An 18,398-nucleotide genomic window follows, 5' to 3' on the forward strand; every position below is an offset into this window, starting at 1 on the left:
TATTGAGCACTTACTGCGTGCAGGGTACCATACTACACGCTTGGGAGAGTACAACACAATAATATAATACACACATGCCCTGTCCACAATGAGCTTACAGTCTAGAAGGGAAGATGGGTATTAATACAAACAAATAAATTACAGAGATGCACATAGGTGCTGTGGGGCTGGGTGGTGAATAAAGGGAGCGAGTCAGGGCGACTCACTTCATAAAGAAGGGCATTACCGTTTTAAGATCTGGAAAGACGGGCAATGGGGAAAAACAGGGTATTCTCTTACTCTTGGGTCATCCCCAAACAATCACTCAGAATGGAGCATATTTCACATTAACACACACCTTCAGGTCCAATTTTTTAAAAAAGATGCTAAATCAATTTTTTTTAAAAAGACAAGCCAGCTTGTGTAATCTATTAATGTTATTTATTGAGCGCTTATTGCGTGCAGAGCACTGTACTAAGTGCTTGGGAGAGTACAATATAACAGACATATTCCCCGCCTACGATGAGCTTCTACTCTAGTCTAATGCTGTTTACGGTCTAGTAAACAAAGATTATCTGTCTGTAATTGTGTTTAGTAGTAATCTGCATGTAAACACAGATTATGAATGTAGGCTATCACTGACTATGGAACACCGAACAGAGAAGCAGTCTTCAATTTGGGGGAAGTAGAGATCAGAGTGAGGAGGGAAAAGCACTGCTTACCTTTGCTGTAGGAAGTATGTCAAGGCAGTCCAGGATGAACAACACCAATGCTTGCATCAGCATCATAAATTGATTAAATTGCCACGTCAAGCTAAAGAGAAATGTGGATATGAATACTGCAAGAAGCGTCAGTCTCTGAAAGAGAAAATTTCCATGTAATTGACACGTCTCTAGTGACGAAAGCTTTTGTTTCCAGATGCTCCTAAAACGTGGACAATGACTCTATTCAGGAAATAAAAAAGCAGGGCATGAGTACCTGACAGTAGAGTCATACCAGGATATATGGAGCATCAGTAAAACAAGCAAGAGTTTAAAGAGTAGTAATTTGTAGCTGTCTTTCCTTTTTCTTTCCCAAAGAGCTTACGACTGCTCTTCCTATTCTGCTCTTCAGTAACCAAATCTAAAATGAAATGCCTTGAAATTCAGACAAGTTCACCCAATGCTGTTGTGGTTTTGCCACAACACTTAAAGACAGTGCTCTGCACACAGTAAGCGCTCAATAAATACAATTGAATGAATGAGGAATTGTTATCAATTTAGCATGAATGATGAAAACTACCTTTCAAAATAAGAAAAAACTTCAAAAGAAATTTAAAATATCATTATCCTGGTAGCCTGAGTTAAATAGCTGACTGTTGATTCATCCAGAATCAAATGTGTGAGGTTACTAGGCTCCCATCTTACATCTTAAATACGTGTCTGTATAGCCTTGTAAAAGTTTTCTGAAAACTTACTTCATAAAGAGGTTGCAACCGTGGTCTCAGTAAAAACGTAATCGCTGCTATCTGAACAGCAAAAAATGGCAATGCCCAATTCTCTCTCAGTGGAATGGTGAACTCAACTCTTGTGGTATCTATTCTGCCCAAAACAAAATTAACACATAATTCCATTAATAGCAATAAAATAAAGACTCATTACTAAGCACTTATGTACGTATCCACCATTTCTTTACTTAGATTGATGTCTGTCTTCCCTTCTAGACTGCAAATTTGTTGTGGGCAGGGAATGTGTCTACCAACTCGGTTATACTGTACTCACCCAAGCACTTAGCCCAGTGCTCTGCCCACAGTAAGCACTCACTAAATATGATTGCTTAAGAAAGTGCTGTCTAAAATGGAAAATTGACAGTGCAGTTTGACCATCAGACAAGCATCCTTGGTTAATGTGAAAGTTGTTCCTCCCTTACTATAACCGGTTAAGTGGATAGCTAGGCAAGATTTTGTCTGAATTCTCATTTCAATCCACTGTGTAGTTACACTGTTATTAAAATTATTTTTAATAGTTATTCTTCACAATACCTATGGAAAGTGACATCACCTGACAGGAAAACAAAAACCATGTTTCTATGGCCACCGTTGTTCTCCTCTGGCCCCTCCTTGCTGATCTTTTTCATTGGTTCTTCCTCTGTCTCCCACTCCCCAACTATGGATGTCCCTCAAAGCTCAAGTCTGGATCTCTTTCTATTTTCAATCTACCCACTCTCTTCAGAAGTTTGCTGGCTCTCATGGCTTCACATAATTCACCCTAAGTGGATGTCTCCCAAATCTACCTCAATAACCTTAACCCTTCTCCTAGTAATTAATGGTAGTTAATGAGCACTTTTTTGTGGTATTTGTTAAGCACTTACTATATGTCAAGCACTGTGGCAGATACAAGTTAACCAGTTCCAGCACAGTCCTTGTTCCACATGGAGCTCACAGTCTAAGCAGGAGGTAGAACAGGTATTGAGTGTCCATTTTACGATTGAGGAAAATGAGGCACAGAAAAATTAAGTGACTTCCAAGGTCACACAGCAGGCAAGCGGCAGAGCTGGGATTAGAAACCAGGTCCTCTGGCTCCCAGGATCATGCTCTGTTGGCTAGACCACACTGCTTTCTGTGGGCAGAGCACTGTACTAAGCTCTCTTCCATAATCTCACATCTCCGTCTGCCTCTAGCATGTCTTTACATCCCTCCATGTAATGTCTCCCTAGTATGTCAAGCTCAGTGTGCCTAAAAACTAAACTCTCCACCTTCCCACCTGTGAGACCAGCACGGGATATGTCCACAGTCGCCCGACCGGAGTGAACCAAACCAACTCCATTTGGGGAGGCCTGCCATCTCCTGATTTCCGAGAACTGTTACGTGCTCTGAGTTGTGCAAGTATGGGGAACTGTTTTGTACAACAAAGGGCCTGTAGTTCGCGGGAAGAAGGTTGCAGTTTGGAGATATGGCCCGAAGTTGCGCTTGACGGTGACTGAACACCTTATCCGATTCCCCAGAACTTTCCCCGCCGGGAATTTCCACAGACTGCTTATATGTAGATTAGGGCCCATGCAGAAGAAGCTCAATGTCACACTCTGCAGGCAGATAATCTTTTTAAAACTAAGGCAGTGATACATTATGCTATCCCGGTTGGCAAGGGGGATACGGAAGCCCAGCTTCCGCATCCACACCACCCCCATAAAGAGGTCCACATGCACCTGGGTAGGCTGCTGCTCCTTGCAACCCAGAAGGGAGGCTAGGACAGCCTGGAGCGAACTCGAGCAACCCGGGGATGCCCGGCCCGAGGCTCTGTAAAGGACCCGCCAGACAGGAAAGCCGCGGAGGGGTGGGAGACATCTTCCATCTGGGACAGAGGTCACTACGTATGTGCGGACTGCCCTGTGGTTGGGTGAGACAGTGGGACCAAAGGGGATGTAGTAACTTCTGTTCAGGGTCTGTGACTGCTCTGTGCATCGGAACCAGAGCTCTCATAGGTTTATACATTAAAGCCATAGCTTTCGTAGCAAGACACAGTGTGCAAGTTGAGTGACATGCCCACGGTCAAACTGCAGGCAAGTAGAGTTGGGACTAAAACACTAGCCTCAGTTCCCATGCTCTTTCCAAGAGAAAGATATAGAGGATTTAACCTCATTTTTTCTCCCCAAATGCATTTTCTAATTTTGGAAGACAAACCATAAATACTCCCACCAAAGAGAAGTTGCAGGATAAACCAGTATTTATGTATAGTGACAAATCTCTTATTTTTCCTTTGCACAGACAAAAATCATTAAGTTTGGGATGAACATGAACTTTTCTATCCTGCCTGCCCAGAAAGGAAAAATGAATCCCTTTGAACTTACCGATTTGTAACATACCAGAGGGCTGCTAATAATCCTGATACCCACGTTCCACTAAGAAGCCAGCTGGTTACATAAAGAGCTGTGACATAGACAGCCTGGAGTCCAAACAAAGTGTAGATATAAAAATAAACAGGCTCCAAGTATTTCTGTAAAAAAAAAAAAAAAAAAAAAAAAAGGAAAAGAATAAGATGATTTCCCAAAGGTCCATATTAGGAAAAAAAATTATAAAAGATCATTTTATTCATTCATTCAATCGTATTTATTGAGCGTTTACTGTGTGCAGAGCACTGTACTAAGCGCTTGGGAAGTACAAGTTGGCAACATAGAGAGACGGTCCCTACCCAACAGCAGGCTCACAGTCTAGAAGGGGGAGACAGACAACAAAACATGTTAAAATAGCATATGTACAAATAAAATAAATAGAGTAATAAATACGTACAAACATATATATATAGGTGCTGTGGGGAGGGGAAGGAGGTAAGGGGGGAGGGGGAGGAAAGGGAGAGGAAGGAGGGGGCTCAGTCTGGGAAACGAACGGAATAGTAAATATGCACAAATAAAATAGAGTAATAAATCTATACAAATATATATACAGGTGCTGTGGGGAGGGGAAGGAGGCAGGGTTGGGGGGATAGGGAGGAGGAGAGGAAAAAGGGGGTTCAGTCTGATAATATTTACGAAGCTCTGTGCACGTGCCAAGCACTGGACTAAGTGCTGGGCTGGATGATAAACAATTATTGTAAGCTTTATTCCTTTATCCCCTTTCAGTTGCTAGATTTGCACCATCATCACCTCCTCTTTATTGCTTTGACTGTGTCTTTGGGGAAAAAAAAAAATGGGGTAATTTTGCTTCCGGGGGCCAAATTTCAGTTAGAGAAACATCTAGATTTTTGAAAGGGACAAATATTAAAGGTAAGAAGCAGAGTGGCCTGGGAGTCTAAGGACCTGGGTTCTAATTCCAGCTGTGTCTCTCGTCTGCTGCGGGCCCGTAGGCAAGACACTTAACTTCACTGCGCTTCAGTTTCCCCATCTGCAAAATGGGCATTCAATCCCTAGTCTCCCTCCTACTTCGAGTGGGAGATCCATGTGGGACCTGATTATCTTGTATCTACCCTAGCACTCTGTACACAGCTTGACACAATAGTAAGCACTTAAATGGAATTATTATTTGAATCCTCAGTGTCACCCTCTGTCATCCTTAAAGAATATCAATCAATCGTATATATTGAGCTCTTGCTTTCTGCACGGCACTGTACTAAGCACTTGAGAAGTACAAATTGGCAACATATAAAGACGGTCTCTGCCCAACAATGGGCTCAGAGTCTAGAAGAGGGAGACAGACAACAAAACAAGTGGACAGGTGTCAATACCAAAAATATGGAACGCTTCACGAATAACAAGGAAATGTTACTGAGACTGCAGCGATGAGCACAGCACCATCCCCAAATATTTCAGGTACAATCCATTCATCTTCTGATACCTGTTACTTGAGAAGCAGCGTGTCCTAGTGGAAAGACCACAGATCTGGGTTCTAATCCTGGCTCCACGACTTAATAATAATTATGGTTTTCATTAAACGCTTACTATCTGCCAAGCACTGTTCTAAGTGCTGGGGTAGATACAAGGTAATCGGGTTGTCCCATGTCGGCCTCACAGTCTTAATCCCCATTTTACAGATGAGGGAACTGAGGTACAGAAAAGTTAAGTGGCTCGCCCAGAATCACCAGCTGAAAAGTGAGGGAGCCAGGATTAGAACCCATGCCCTCTGATTCCCAAGTCCACGCTCTTTCCACTAAGCCGTACTGTCTGCTGTGTGACTGTGGGCAAGTCATTTCATTTCTCTGTGCCTCAGGTATCTAATCTGAAAAACGGGGTTAAGACTGTGCCCATCCTGATTATCTTGTATCCCAGCACTTAGTACAGTGCCTGTCCCACAGTAAGCGCTTAACACCATAAAAAAAAGTACCTCAATCGCACACAAATGTTCCTCAATCATAAAAATCAAATCGAGGCAATGTAAAGCAGTTACACATGGAACCCAGAAAGGGTTCAGTATTATTCATTCGTTCATTCAATCGTATTTATTGAGCGCTTACTGTGTGCACAGCACTGTACTAAGCGCTTGGGAAGTACAAGTCGGCAACATCTAGAGACGGTCCCTACCCAACAACGGGCTCACAGTCTAGAAGGGGGAGACAGACAACAAAACATATAGAAAGGTGTCAAAATCGTCAGAACAAATAGAATTAAATGATCTGTGTCCAACCTGGTGAGCTTGTATCTACCCCAGTACATAGTACAGTACCCGGCACATAGCAGCGTGGCTCAGTGGAAAAAAGCCCGGCTTTTAGGCTTGAGTCTAATGGCTCCCTTCTTAACAAGAAAAGAGCTTGCATCTGTCTCTACTCCCACAAACCATCGACCCATAGCCTCACTTTCCCCACTAAAAAATGTTTATTTTACCCAAGTCAACCTACAGTTTTGCTATGGGTCCCCAGAGCTTAAGCCGAGTAAAGCACAGATGTACAGATCTATATCCTGGGCCTCGTAGAGGAATCAACCCTCCTGCACAGAGAATTATCAGGTCATTATCTGGAGCTTTGGCCCTGGGGCCAGTGAGTACAACCCAGAGACCTGTCTTGGGATGCCTTGCCTGTTCCACCAACAAACCCCCAACTTGCACCACATACCCTTTTAAGTTACACAGCTTTTACTTAGTCCGGAGTGAAACGTAGCACTTGGGGAAGAGGAGATCAATTAATCTATCAGTGGTATGTACTGAACACTTACTGTGTGCCATGCATTCTACTAAGCACTTGGAGAAGTAAAATATAACAGAGTTGGTAGACATGATCCCCGCCCACAAGGGGTTTATAGTCTAGAGGGAGACAGACAATAAAATAAATTATGGATATTTTCTTAAGTGCTGCAGGACTGTGGGGGAGGTGAACAAAGGGTACAAATCTAAGTGCGAGGGTGACGCAGAAGGGAGAGGAAGTAGGGGAAATGAGGGATCAGATGGGGAAGACCTTTCGGAGGAGACATGATCTTGATAAGGCTTTGAAAGTGGGAAGAGTGACCGTCTGATATGAAGGGGGAAGGATTCAGCGCAGGATATAGGAGAGGGGTTGGAGGCAAGATAGATGAGACTGAGGTAGTCTTCGTTGGCTGGTGTTGGAGGAATGAAGTGAGCATGCTGGGTTGTAGTAGAAATCTATAAGGTAAAATAGGAGGGGGCAGAGTGACAAGTGCTTTAGGACTGATGGTACGGAATTTCTGTTTCATAAGGAGGTGGAGGGGCAACCATTGGAGGTTTTTGAGAAGGGGGGACACATGAGAGGGGAAAGGGAAGCAATTTCCCTCTCCCCATTTAAACTATGTGTTGGCCAAGCAACTATCACCTACTCAATTTATTTTAAAATAGCTCATGAGAACGCTTATACTAAAATCAGCTAAATAGGGCCCATGCCAAGCATGTCTACCCTAGATAAAAATGTGGAAAAATTAAAAATTTCAAATTATACAAGGGCAAATAATAATGATGGCATTTGTTAAGCGCTTACTATGTGTCAAGTTCTAAGCGCTGGGGAAGATACAAGCTAATCAGGTTGGACTCAGTCCATGTCCCACATGGGGCTCACAGCATTAATCCCCATTTTACAGATGAAGTAACTTGGGCACAGACAAGTGAAGTGACTTGCCCAAGGTCACCCTCCCATCAGGTGGCGGAGCCAGGATTAGAACCCAGTTCCTTCTGACTCCCAGGCTCTATATCAATCAATTGTATTGAGCGCTTACTGTGTGCAGAGCACTGTACTAAGCACTATATACACCACCATGCTGCTTCTCCCAAAGAGAAAATGTCAAACTTTTCTGCTTTTCTGCTTTCTGCTTTGAACTATCGCCTTTATTACGGCTCTGGCACTTTATCAACATGAGGTTCCTGAGTTTTGAAAGGACTGTAAATTGGTGTTTCTTTTCCTCAGAAGCAAATTAGGAGCAATGAATATGCCTAGATTACCATAGCCACTTTCTAAACTTACTATCCACTTGAGTTCACATGCGGTGAGCTCAACTGTGCCATATTTGAAGAGATGTAAATTCAGGAACTTGGGAGAATAAGAGTTGTGGATGTCAAACTAGAACATAATTATTGAGCAGTTTTATGACATTTTGAAGGACATTGTTGCATAGAGTCAAGATAAGAGAGAATATATCACACACCTCATGTAAGAGTTTATACTACACACCACCAAATACCATTGGAAAAATGAGGATTTTAAAAGCAGTAGAGCCAGTCAGGGACAAATGCAGATAAAAAAGGACTGAAATAGAAGCTGCATTTTGAAGCGAAAAGACTCTGTACTTTCATCCCCTAATGTTAGTTTAATAATTTAAAAACCAACATTTACCTGGATAGGTAGAACTCTGTATAAAACACTGAGAAACACCTCCTGATAAACATTCATACGCTCAAGGATGTTAATCGTCCTCATGGATTCTGTTTTATTGTCATACATTAATCCGTGAAAACCTGCAATCAATATTCAGAAGTCAGAACTTGAAATTATTCAACCTCCCTTCCAATTGTAGTACTGCTTAAATTTTATTCAGTTGTTAAAATATTTCCGAAAGTGAAGGATTTGGATTATTATTAGAAAGCATTCATCTGCTAGTAGAGGGAATGGAATCTGAAGAGATAGTACCACTTTCTCATCACACCTTCTACGATTGAAGACGAGGCTCTACAAATGATTGAAAATTTTCCAAGAAGCCAAGACAGGGCACTTGTTCCAACTATTGAGAGATCACCACAGCAAAGCCATGAAAAATGTCAAAGCCCCTGGATCCAATGGCATCCCTGCAGAGATCTACAAGCCAGGAGGAGTTACCCTGCTTTAAACACTTACATGAGCTCTTCCTTTAAATGCGACACTGAGGAATATCACAGAATTTCAAAGGTGCCATCATGCTCACCATCTTCATGAAGAAAGGTGAAAGACTGCAATAATTACTGAAGCATCTAATTACTCTCCATTGCCAGCCATATCCTATCCTAGCCATATCCTAGTCCGGGTACTCTGAAAAATAATTTTGTCAAACAAGCACTCCTGAAACCAAAATACGGCCCCACAACAGAGGATCATCATCAATCGTATTTATTGAGCGCTTACTGTGTGCACAGCACTGTACTAAGCACTTGGGAAGTACAAACTGGTAACATACAGAGACAGTCCCTACGCAACAGTGGGTTCACAGTCTAAAAGGGGGAGACAAAACCAAACATACTAACAAAATAAAATAAATAGATATATTATAGATAGATAAAATAAATAGGATCTGGGGGTTCTAATCCTAGCTCCACCTCTTGACTTCTGGGTGACTAGGCAAGTCACTTAATATCTCTGTGCCACAGTTTCCTCATCTGTAAAAAGGGAATTAATTTCTACTCCTTCCTACTTACACTCTGAGTTCCGTGAGGGACAAGGACTGTGTCCAACCTGATTAGCTCCTATCTTGCCCAATGCTTGGGCACACAGTTAAGTGCTCAGCAAATAACAAATGATTAACATTATTAGCATGGAATTAGGCTCAAGACCCAGCTGAAGTTCTACAGTAGCAGCGTGGCTTAGCGGATAGAGCACGGGCCTGGAGGTTGGAGGACCTGGGTTCTAATCCTGGCTCCGCCACTTGTCTGCTGTGTGACCTTGCACAGGTCCCCTCACTTCTCTGGGACTCAGTTCCCTCATCTGTAAAATGGGGATTCGGACTGTGAGCCCCATGTGTGACAGGGACTGTGCCCAACTTGATTAACTTCTATCTATCCCAGCACTTAGTGCAGTGTCTGGTACACAGTAAGTACTTAACAGATACCTCATATTATGTATTTTATTTTTAGAGAGCTGTAGTAATGCTGTCGAAACGTCTTGAAAGCTGTGAAATCTGATCTTCCTACAGAAATCACCTCTCTTTGAGCAGTTCAATCAGCATCACTCAAGGGCGAGACTCAACCCCAGATGGCAAGACAGACCACAAACAGTCAAGTCCTGGAAATAAATCAGTCTCCTAGCAGAAGATATGTTCACTGCAACACAACTGCCCTAGCTGGGACATGTGAAGAGAACGAGCGACAGCAGGAGGACAGGGGAGACGCAATGAAACTAAGCCTAACATACTTGCACTGAGGCTGAATACTGGGAGTCAATGGCCAGAGATGGAGCAGTACGGAAACAGTAGAGAAGCAGCGTGGCTCAGTGGAAAGAGCACGGGCTTGGGAGTCAGAGGTCATGGGTTCGAATCCCAGCTCCGCCACACGTCTGCTGTGTGACCTCGGACAAGTCGCTTCACTTCTCTGAGCCTCAGTTACCTCATCTGTAAAATGGGGATGAAGACTGTGAGCCCCGCGTGGGACAACCCGATCACCTTGTATCCCCCTCAGCGCTTAGAACGGTGCTTCGCACATAGTAAGCGCTTAACAAATGCCGTCATTATTATTATTGTTACGGAGAACTGTAATAGAGAAAGGAGCTGTTCTTTTTGAGCATGAGACAAAGAGGCAAAAGTGACAATAATGCAAGGTGCTGCAAGCAAGATCACATCAGCATAAAAGTCACTCTTGGCGTGTGCACAAAGTGGATGGGACTATGGGTCCTGCTTTGTCCTTTTCCGACACAAATGTACCCAGAGAAGAGCACCTCTGTCAGGAGTGCTTTCTGTGAATTCGAAGAGAAGTTATGGAGCTGTGTGTGTACATGCACAAAACAGAAATGCCTTAAAGTCGGTTTGAAGCTACTCAATCGTCTCTCCCCCTCCAACTTCCTACTATAACGCCAACCTACTCAACGTAGCCTTATCTTATCCGTCTCCCCACCAACCCCTTGCCACATCCTCCCTCTGCCTGGAACTCCTTCCCACTTTGAATCTGACAGACTACTACTCTCCTCCATCTTCAAAGTCCTATTAAAACCATATCACCTCCAATAGGTCTTCCCCAACTAACCCCTCTTTTCCCCATACTATGCACCATCGTCTCTTCATCGCCTTTGCACTAGGGTGAGTATTCCTTAAATACTTTGACACAACTCACTTATGCACATATCTGTACACTCTGCCATTTCCCCTCTCTGAAACTTATTTTAATGTCTGCCTTTCCACCTAGATTGTAAGCTCCTGGTAGGCAGGGTTTATGTTCACCAACCCCACTGTACTGTACTCTCACGAGTGCTTGGTACAGTGTTCTGCATGCAGTAAGTGATCATTAAACACCATTCTTTGATATAATCATACACAATCACAATTTTGGTGATACCAAAGCCTAAAAATAAGTCACCAGATAGGTCTGGGGAGGGATTGGTTCTTGGCTAATCAAGTTAAAAACTCCCCAGTACCTGGAGCACAGTTGGGTTCTTGTGGGAACTGAACATGGGAATTTGGGATTGAGCTGAGCAGGCATCAGCAGGCGTGACTCATGTCCTGAGAGCCTGTCCCAGAACCATGCATATGGTAAACTTTCTTTATCTCCTAGCTACAACTGGGCTAAAAAGGAAGGGTAGTGTTTGTTAATCTGGTCAATGGAATAATCTGTGAATAATGTCCACTTAAACTAAGCTTAGCCATCACATGATGATTAGACTGCCTTTTATGTGGGTAGGCCAGGTAATCTTAAAAAAAAAAGACAAGAACAAAAAACCCCTAATGGAGCTGTAAATAGTTACCTTATAAACCCTTCCATCAATATTCTGCATTGTACCTCCCTATTTGGGTTCCCAATTAAATCCTATTTATTTTGCCTGTTTGGAGGAATAGCACAATTAGGGCCACTGGTCCTACACAGCCTTATTAATGGAATCTTGAATAGAATTTTTCTAGGTCTTCGCCTTCCTTTAGAACTTGTAAAAAAAAAGGATGGCTGACACTGGTCTTGGTTTAGGAAATAACAGTAGCACAGCCCTGAATTTGATCCAGAGAGAAAGCTACTTCTTACTTAGATCCTAACAATATGACAAGTGCATGAACCAAAGAGTAACTGGCCCATTAATACTCTCTTCTGACATTTGTAGTATTTTAGGGGGATAGGGGTGTGAGAAAATGAAGTAGTGAAATTCATTTTTACTTTCAAAATGCTGCATTTTCTTGAATGCTGCACTGAACAACAATCCTTTCACCAGAGCTAAATGAAAACAATCCATCAGTAACAATATTTACTGAGTGCCTGTGTACAAAACATATGCTTGAGAGTGTACAATTTAAGTAATAATACATGATTCCTGCCCTCAAGAAGCTTACAAATCTAACAGTGGAGAAAGAGAGAGAGAGAGACTGAAAGTAAATTACGATAGGAGGAAAGAACAGAGCACATGAGATGTATGTTATGTGTGTGTGTGTATGTATATAAATCAAGCAACATGTTTTTAAAAAAAATCCAACGGAAAAGCTTATTTTTGCAGAGTCGATATAAGTGCCACCTTTAAAAATATCACTCTTTAATATAATGAAGTTTTAAAATTACTATTTAAACAGCACCATACTTTCACTGCATTACTGAAAGGGGAGTGCAAATATATACAAGTAAATGACATTTTATTCTAATAGGTCAAAAAATGACCTTGCTCGTCAAGTTACAATTACCTTGCTTAATGGTTGGAGCCTGTAACATTTGCTTGTAGTAGGAGTAATACAGTCCACATTCTGTTCTGAATGAGATTTCTCTCTCCACTTCCTGCAACAAGTTATAAAATATATTTATGAAAATGATCAAAAGGCAATTATCTCAGAATAGCAAGGATGCAAGAAACCCGACCCACTGGCAAGACCCAAATAAAAACCTCTGCTAAACTATTCTTTTGAGATCCTGTGAACTAGTTTCAGTTGAGTTTTTGAAGGGTAAAGAATAATAATAGTAATAATGATGGCACCTGTTAAGCGCTTACTATGTGCAAAGCACTGTTCTAAGTGCTGGGGAGGATACAAGGTGATCAGGTTGTCCCACGTGTGGGGCTCACAGTCTTAATCCCCATTTTACAGATGAGGGAACTGAGGCACAGAGAAGTGAAGTGATTTGCCCAAAGTCACACAGCTGATAGGTGGCGGAGCCGGGATTTGAACCCATGACCACTGACTCCCAGGCTCGTGCTCTTTCCACTGAGCCACGCTGTGGGATGAAGCGGGAAGTGAAATAGGCTGAAACAATTTTAAATGAATATTTTAGGACTCATCAACCTAACTGCAAGAAATCAGGAAAAATGTTTGCATCAACATCATTTAATGATGTATTAACAACATAAATGATTGAGGGAGTTTTCTTTAGGCTGAAACAATTTTAAATGAATATTTTAGGACTCATCAACCTAACTGTAAGAAATCAGGAAAAATGTCTGAATCAACAACATTTAATGATGTATTAACAACATAAATGACTGAAGGAGTTTTCTTTTGGCTCCCAATAATACATGGTGCCATTACTGAGTGTGAGGTTTTCAGGATGAATTTTACTTTGACAGGCATCAACTTAGTACAGACATTAAAGGGGGAAGTGATCAAAGGACTATTCATACTAAATTTAAAATAAGATACTTTATCCCAGAAGAGTCAAAAATTAAAAATAACCTCTATTAGTCATGTTTGGTTACATAACACTGCATTGTTCAGAATTTAACAGACTAAAAGAAACACAGGATTTGGGGGGGGGTGGGGGGAATGGGGAAGGAGGGGAGAAGCATTCTGCAAAGCTCCAGCTATAACCTCTAGGGATCATACATAAAGGAATAATGGAAAGTGAAAGGAAATTATATTCCTATCAATTTGTAATCTTCCTAGATATCTACAAACGAGGCCAAAATAATATGCTTCACATATATCAGTCTTGCACAAAAATATGGAACAAACATCCACCCCTGGAAATTAAAGGACAGGAGGGGGGCGGGGAAAATACTAATACTACTACTACTACTACTAATAATAATAATAATAGCATTTGTTAAGCGCCTGCTGTGTGCCAAGCACTGTTCATTCATTCATTCAATCGTATGTATATATGTTTGTACATATTTATTACTCTATTTCCAAGCACTGTTCACTCATTCATTCAATCGTATGTATATATGTTTGTACATATTTATTACTCTATTTCCAAGCACTGTTCATTCATTCATTCAATTGTATGTATATATGTTTGTACATATTTATTACTCTATTTATTTATTTATCTTGTACATATCTATTCTATTTATTTTGTTAGTTTGTTTGGTTTTGTTCTCTGTCTCCCCCTTCTAGACTGTGAGCCCGCTGTTGGGTAGGGACTGTCTCTATATGTTCCCAACTTGTACTTCCCAAGCGCTTAGTACAGTGCTCTGTACACAGTAAGTGCTCAATAAATACGATGATGATGATAAATTTCCTCTGTGGCGGATGGCAGCAATGCTATAACAACGCTACCTATCGTGTTAAAAGTGAGATCTGTCAATCAGATCAATCAGGGGTATTTATTGAGAGCTTACTTTGGGCTTAGGCACTTGGGAGAACGCAAGACAATTGTGTTGGTTGGCCTGATGCATATTGTACTGAAATTTAATAATTAATGAGAACTATATTACCCTCCCATTGATATAGGGGAAATCAAAGGACTGTCAAAGGTTAACAGAGAGATGCCACTGCAAATTCAGGACGAGGAGACAGAATGCAACTCTGCAACTACAAAGATATCAAGGGCAACATGCTGGGCCAACCTCACGCTGCTATACAAATGAGGGCCATTTGGGGGAAAGGGCTACCATCATTATAACTCTTCCCACTCAAGCCTGACACTCTCTTCTCCACATCTTTTAGACTGTGAGCCCACTGTTGGGTAGGGACTGTCTCTATATGTTGCCAATTTGCACTTCCCAAGCGCTTAGTACAGTGCTCTGCACATAGTAAGCGCTCAATAAATACGATTGATGATATTAAGGGAACTGAGAAGCAGACATACAGGTGGCTTTCAAAGCAGTGTGGTTTAGTGGCTACAGCACAGGCCTGGAGGTCAGAAGGACCTGGGATCTAATCCCGGCTCTGCCACTCGTTTCTTGTGTGACCCTGGGCAAGTCACTTTACTTCTCTGTGCCTCAGTTACCTCATCTGTAAAATGGGGATTGATTTTGAGCCTCATGTGTCCAAGCGAATTAACTCATATCTACCCCAGTGCTTAGTAAAGTGCCTGGCACAGAGTAAGAGTTTAACAAATACCATTTAAAAAGGTGAAAATTTACATGGGATTGCCTTATTTATTTACATTAATATCTACCTCCCCTTCTAGACTGTAAGCTCGTTATGGGCAGGGGGTGTCTACTAATTCTGTTGCATTGTACTCTCCCAAGCACTTAGTACAGTACTCTGTGATTGACTGATATTCTGCTCAGTGGTGAACAGTGTAATAATAATAATGATGGCATTTAAGTGCTTACTATGTGCAAAGCACTGTTCTAAGAGCTAGGGAGGATACAAGGTGATCAGATTGCCCCACATGGGGCTCACAGTCTTCATCCCCATTTTACAGATGAGGCAACTGAGGCACAGAGAATCAATCAATCAATCGTATTTATTGAGCTCTTACTGTGTGCAGAGCACTGTACTAAGCGCTTGGGAAGTACAAGTTGGCAACATATAGAGACAGTCGCTACCCAACAGTGGGCTCACAGTCTAAAAGGGGGAGACGGAGAACAAAACCAAACATATTAACAAAATAAAATAAATAGAATAGATATGTACAAGTAAAATGAATAAATAAATAGAGTAATAAATATGTACAAACATATATACAGGTGCTGTGGGGAAGGGAAGGAGGTAAGACGGGGGGATGGAGACAGGGATGAGGGCAAGAGGAAGTTAAGTGACTTGCCCAAAGTCACACAGCTGACAATTGGCGGAGCCGGTATTTGAACTCATGACCGCTGACTCCCTAGCCCGGCCTTTTTCCATTGAGCCACGCTGCTTCTCTATACAACTTCTCTATACAACAAAGCAAGTGCTCTGCCCAGTAAAAACTCACAATCTAAAGTTAAGTATCTATACTCCACACCACTGGTGCCTTCTTCAACTATAAAGGACTACTATATACGTGTGTCTTATATGCATATACACCCTACAGCTGAAATAAGCAAACACGCAGAACGAAAGTCATAGAGGAAAAATTACTGAAAACCTAACATTAAAAATGTTCCGTCAGTGTTTGCTTTTTAATTCTTTTGTACACTTCAGATATACTTGCGTCAAAAGGAAATGGGGTTTTCGCAGAACATGAAGGCAAAAAGGTGTCTCTTCTCTCCTCAAATCTCAAAGGAAAATAATCACACACTGTCCAAAAACAGAAACTAAGGACATTCTAATTATCTTTTACCTAGAAGTTTCTTACTCCTTGGAAAATCGGATAAGTATAAACAATTCCTCGAGCTAAAGAATGATCACTTTGTTTTTCAAACAGGTAATCTAACTAAAAGATTTTTGTAAACTATTTTAAAGAAGAGAAAGAAACCAAGTTGAACTTTCCCTCTACAGCTGAGAGCTAAATAAGTGTCTTTTGTGCATGAGAAAGCAATTCAAGCATGATACAAAATCCCAGATTCCTACAACTAATCCCATTACCACATCTTCTTTTATACAGAGGATACTGGCTTTTTCAGCTTTTACACTTGCCATTCAGGTTAATGCAGTATCTTTTAGAGCAGCCGTCAAAGACTTTGCTCTTCTTAACTCAGTGACATTACTCTATTTATCTCTAATCTTCAAACAAAAATGCTCCTCTGCTTCTTTGATGGCACAATATAAAACTAAAGTAGCATTATTGCTGTCTTAACTTTTCCCATTCAAAATCTTAGTTTAAATATATAGCAATAAAGTCCACTAATCATTGAATTGTAAAAGCAATGAATGGAAATTATCTGAACAATGCTAACTTATTTTATAAGGAAATCGAAGAAACCAAAATGTTTAATCACAAAACAATGTAATTTCCTCTCTCCCACTGCTGTAGCACTTCATACCTTATACTGTTCACTATAAAAAAATTCTGCAGACTGCCTAAAAACACAGGACAGTGTACCATCATCAACATTTAATGAGCACTTTGTGTATAAAGCAGAAGCAAAATTCAATAATCCCTGATCATGATGTTTACAATTTAAGAGGAGACGGGAGACTATATATTGCCAGACAAACTAGGTAAAAGAACAAGAACTCCTCATCTTCCCATCCAAAGCCTATACTCTCCTTGAGTCTTCAGTCACTGTAGACAGTACCACCATTCTCCCTGACTCACAAAGCTGTAACCTTGGCATATCCTCGACTCCTCTCTCTCATTCAATCCATCACTAAATCCTGGCGGTCCCACCTTCACAACATCGCTACAATCCTCCCTTTTCTCTCCAAACTGTTTCCACATTAATACAATCACTCAGCCTCTCACACCTGGGTTACTGTATCAGCCTCCCTGCTGACCTCCCAGCCTCCTGCAGCTCCCCACTCCAGTCCATACTTCACTCTGCTGCCTGGAACATTTTTCTGTGAAAAAGTTCAGTCCATGTTTTCCCACTCCTCAAAAAACTCCAGTGGTTGCCCATCCGCCTCTGCATTAAAAAAAGCAAATAAACCTCCTCACCACTGGCTTCGAAGCACTCAATCACCTTGCCCCCTCCTACTACAACCCCACCTACACACTTTGCTCCTCTGATGCCAATCTTCTCACTGTGCCTCCACCTCAACCGACCTCTCGCCCACGTTTTGCCTGGAACCCCCCTCCTTCCTCAAATCTGATAATTACTCTCCCCACCTTCAAATCCTTACTGAAGACACATCTCCTCCAAGAGACCTTCCCTGACTAAGCCCCTCTTTCCTCTTCTCCCACTCTTCTGCACCACCTCGACTTTCTCCCTTTGTACTGCCCCCCGTCCCAGCCCCACAGCACTTATGTACATATCTGTCGTTAACATATATTAAAATCTGTCTTCCCACACACCCCTCAGACTGTAAGCTGGTTGTGGGCAGGGAATGTGTCTGTCTATTGTTGTATTGTACTCTCCCATGCACTTAGTACAGTGCTCTGCACACAGTAAGTGCTCAATAAATGCGATTGATTGAATGAATGAATGAATTTTAGACTGTGAGCCCACTGTTGGGTAGGGACTGTCTCTATATGTTGCCAATTTGTACTTCCCAAGTGCTTAGTACAGTGCTCTGCACATAGTAAGCGCTCAATAAATACAACTGATGATGAATGAACAGAAGCAGTTTAAGGAAAAACCAGTTGGGCTGTTTCCCGATTCCTGTTACCCTTTCCTCTCCTCTTTACCTTCTAATCCTTTTCTCTTCTAGCTCGCGTTTAACCCCATAGCAGCGTGGCTCAGTGGAAAGAGCCCGGGCTTGGGAGTCAGAGGTCGTGGGTTCAAATCCTGGCTCTGCCAATTGTCAGCTGTGTGACTTTGGGCAATTCACTTAACTTCTCTATGCCTCAGCTCCCTCATCTGTAAAATGGGGATTAAGACTGTGAACCCCCTATGGGACAACCTGATCACCTTATAACCTCCCCAGCGCTTAGAACAGTGCTTTGCACGTAGTAAGCGCTTAAT

General features: G+C 41.8%; 1 protein-coding gene across 1 annotated transcript in view; it reads right to left on the minus strand.

Annotated features, from left to right (window-relative positions):
• DPY19L3 (dpy-19 like C-mannosyltransferase 3) overlaps nt 1-18,398 on the minus strand; it is an 82,958-nt gene that overhangs the window by 41,131 nt on the left and 23,429 nt on the right. Inside the window, exons 4-8 of the mRNA XM_038753347.1 lie at nt 12,433-12,523; nt 8,217-8,338; nt 3,805-3,950; nt 1,436-1,559; nt 702-836 (exon numbers count right to left, since the gene is read on the minus strand). Of these exons, the coding sequence (XP_038609275.1) occupies nt 702-836; nt 1,436-1,559; nt 3,805-3,950; nt 8,217-8,338; nt 12,433-12,523 (618 nt within the window). The remainder of the gene's footprint in view (nt 1-701; nt 837-1,435; nt 1,560-3,804; nt 3,951-8,216; nt 8,339-12,432; nt 12,524-18,398) is intronic.

Source organism: Tachyglossus aculeatus, chromosome 11 (assembly GCF_015852505.1).
Source record: "Tachyglossus aculeatus isolate mTacAcu1 chromosome 11, mTacAcu1.pri, whole genome shotgun sequence".
Taxonomy (NCBI): Eukaryota; Metazoa; Chordata; class Mammalia; order Monotremata; family Tachyglossidae; genus Tachyglossus; species Tachyglossus aculeatus.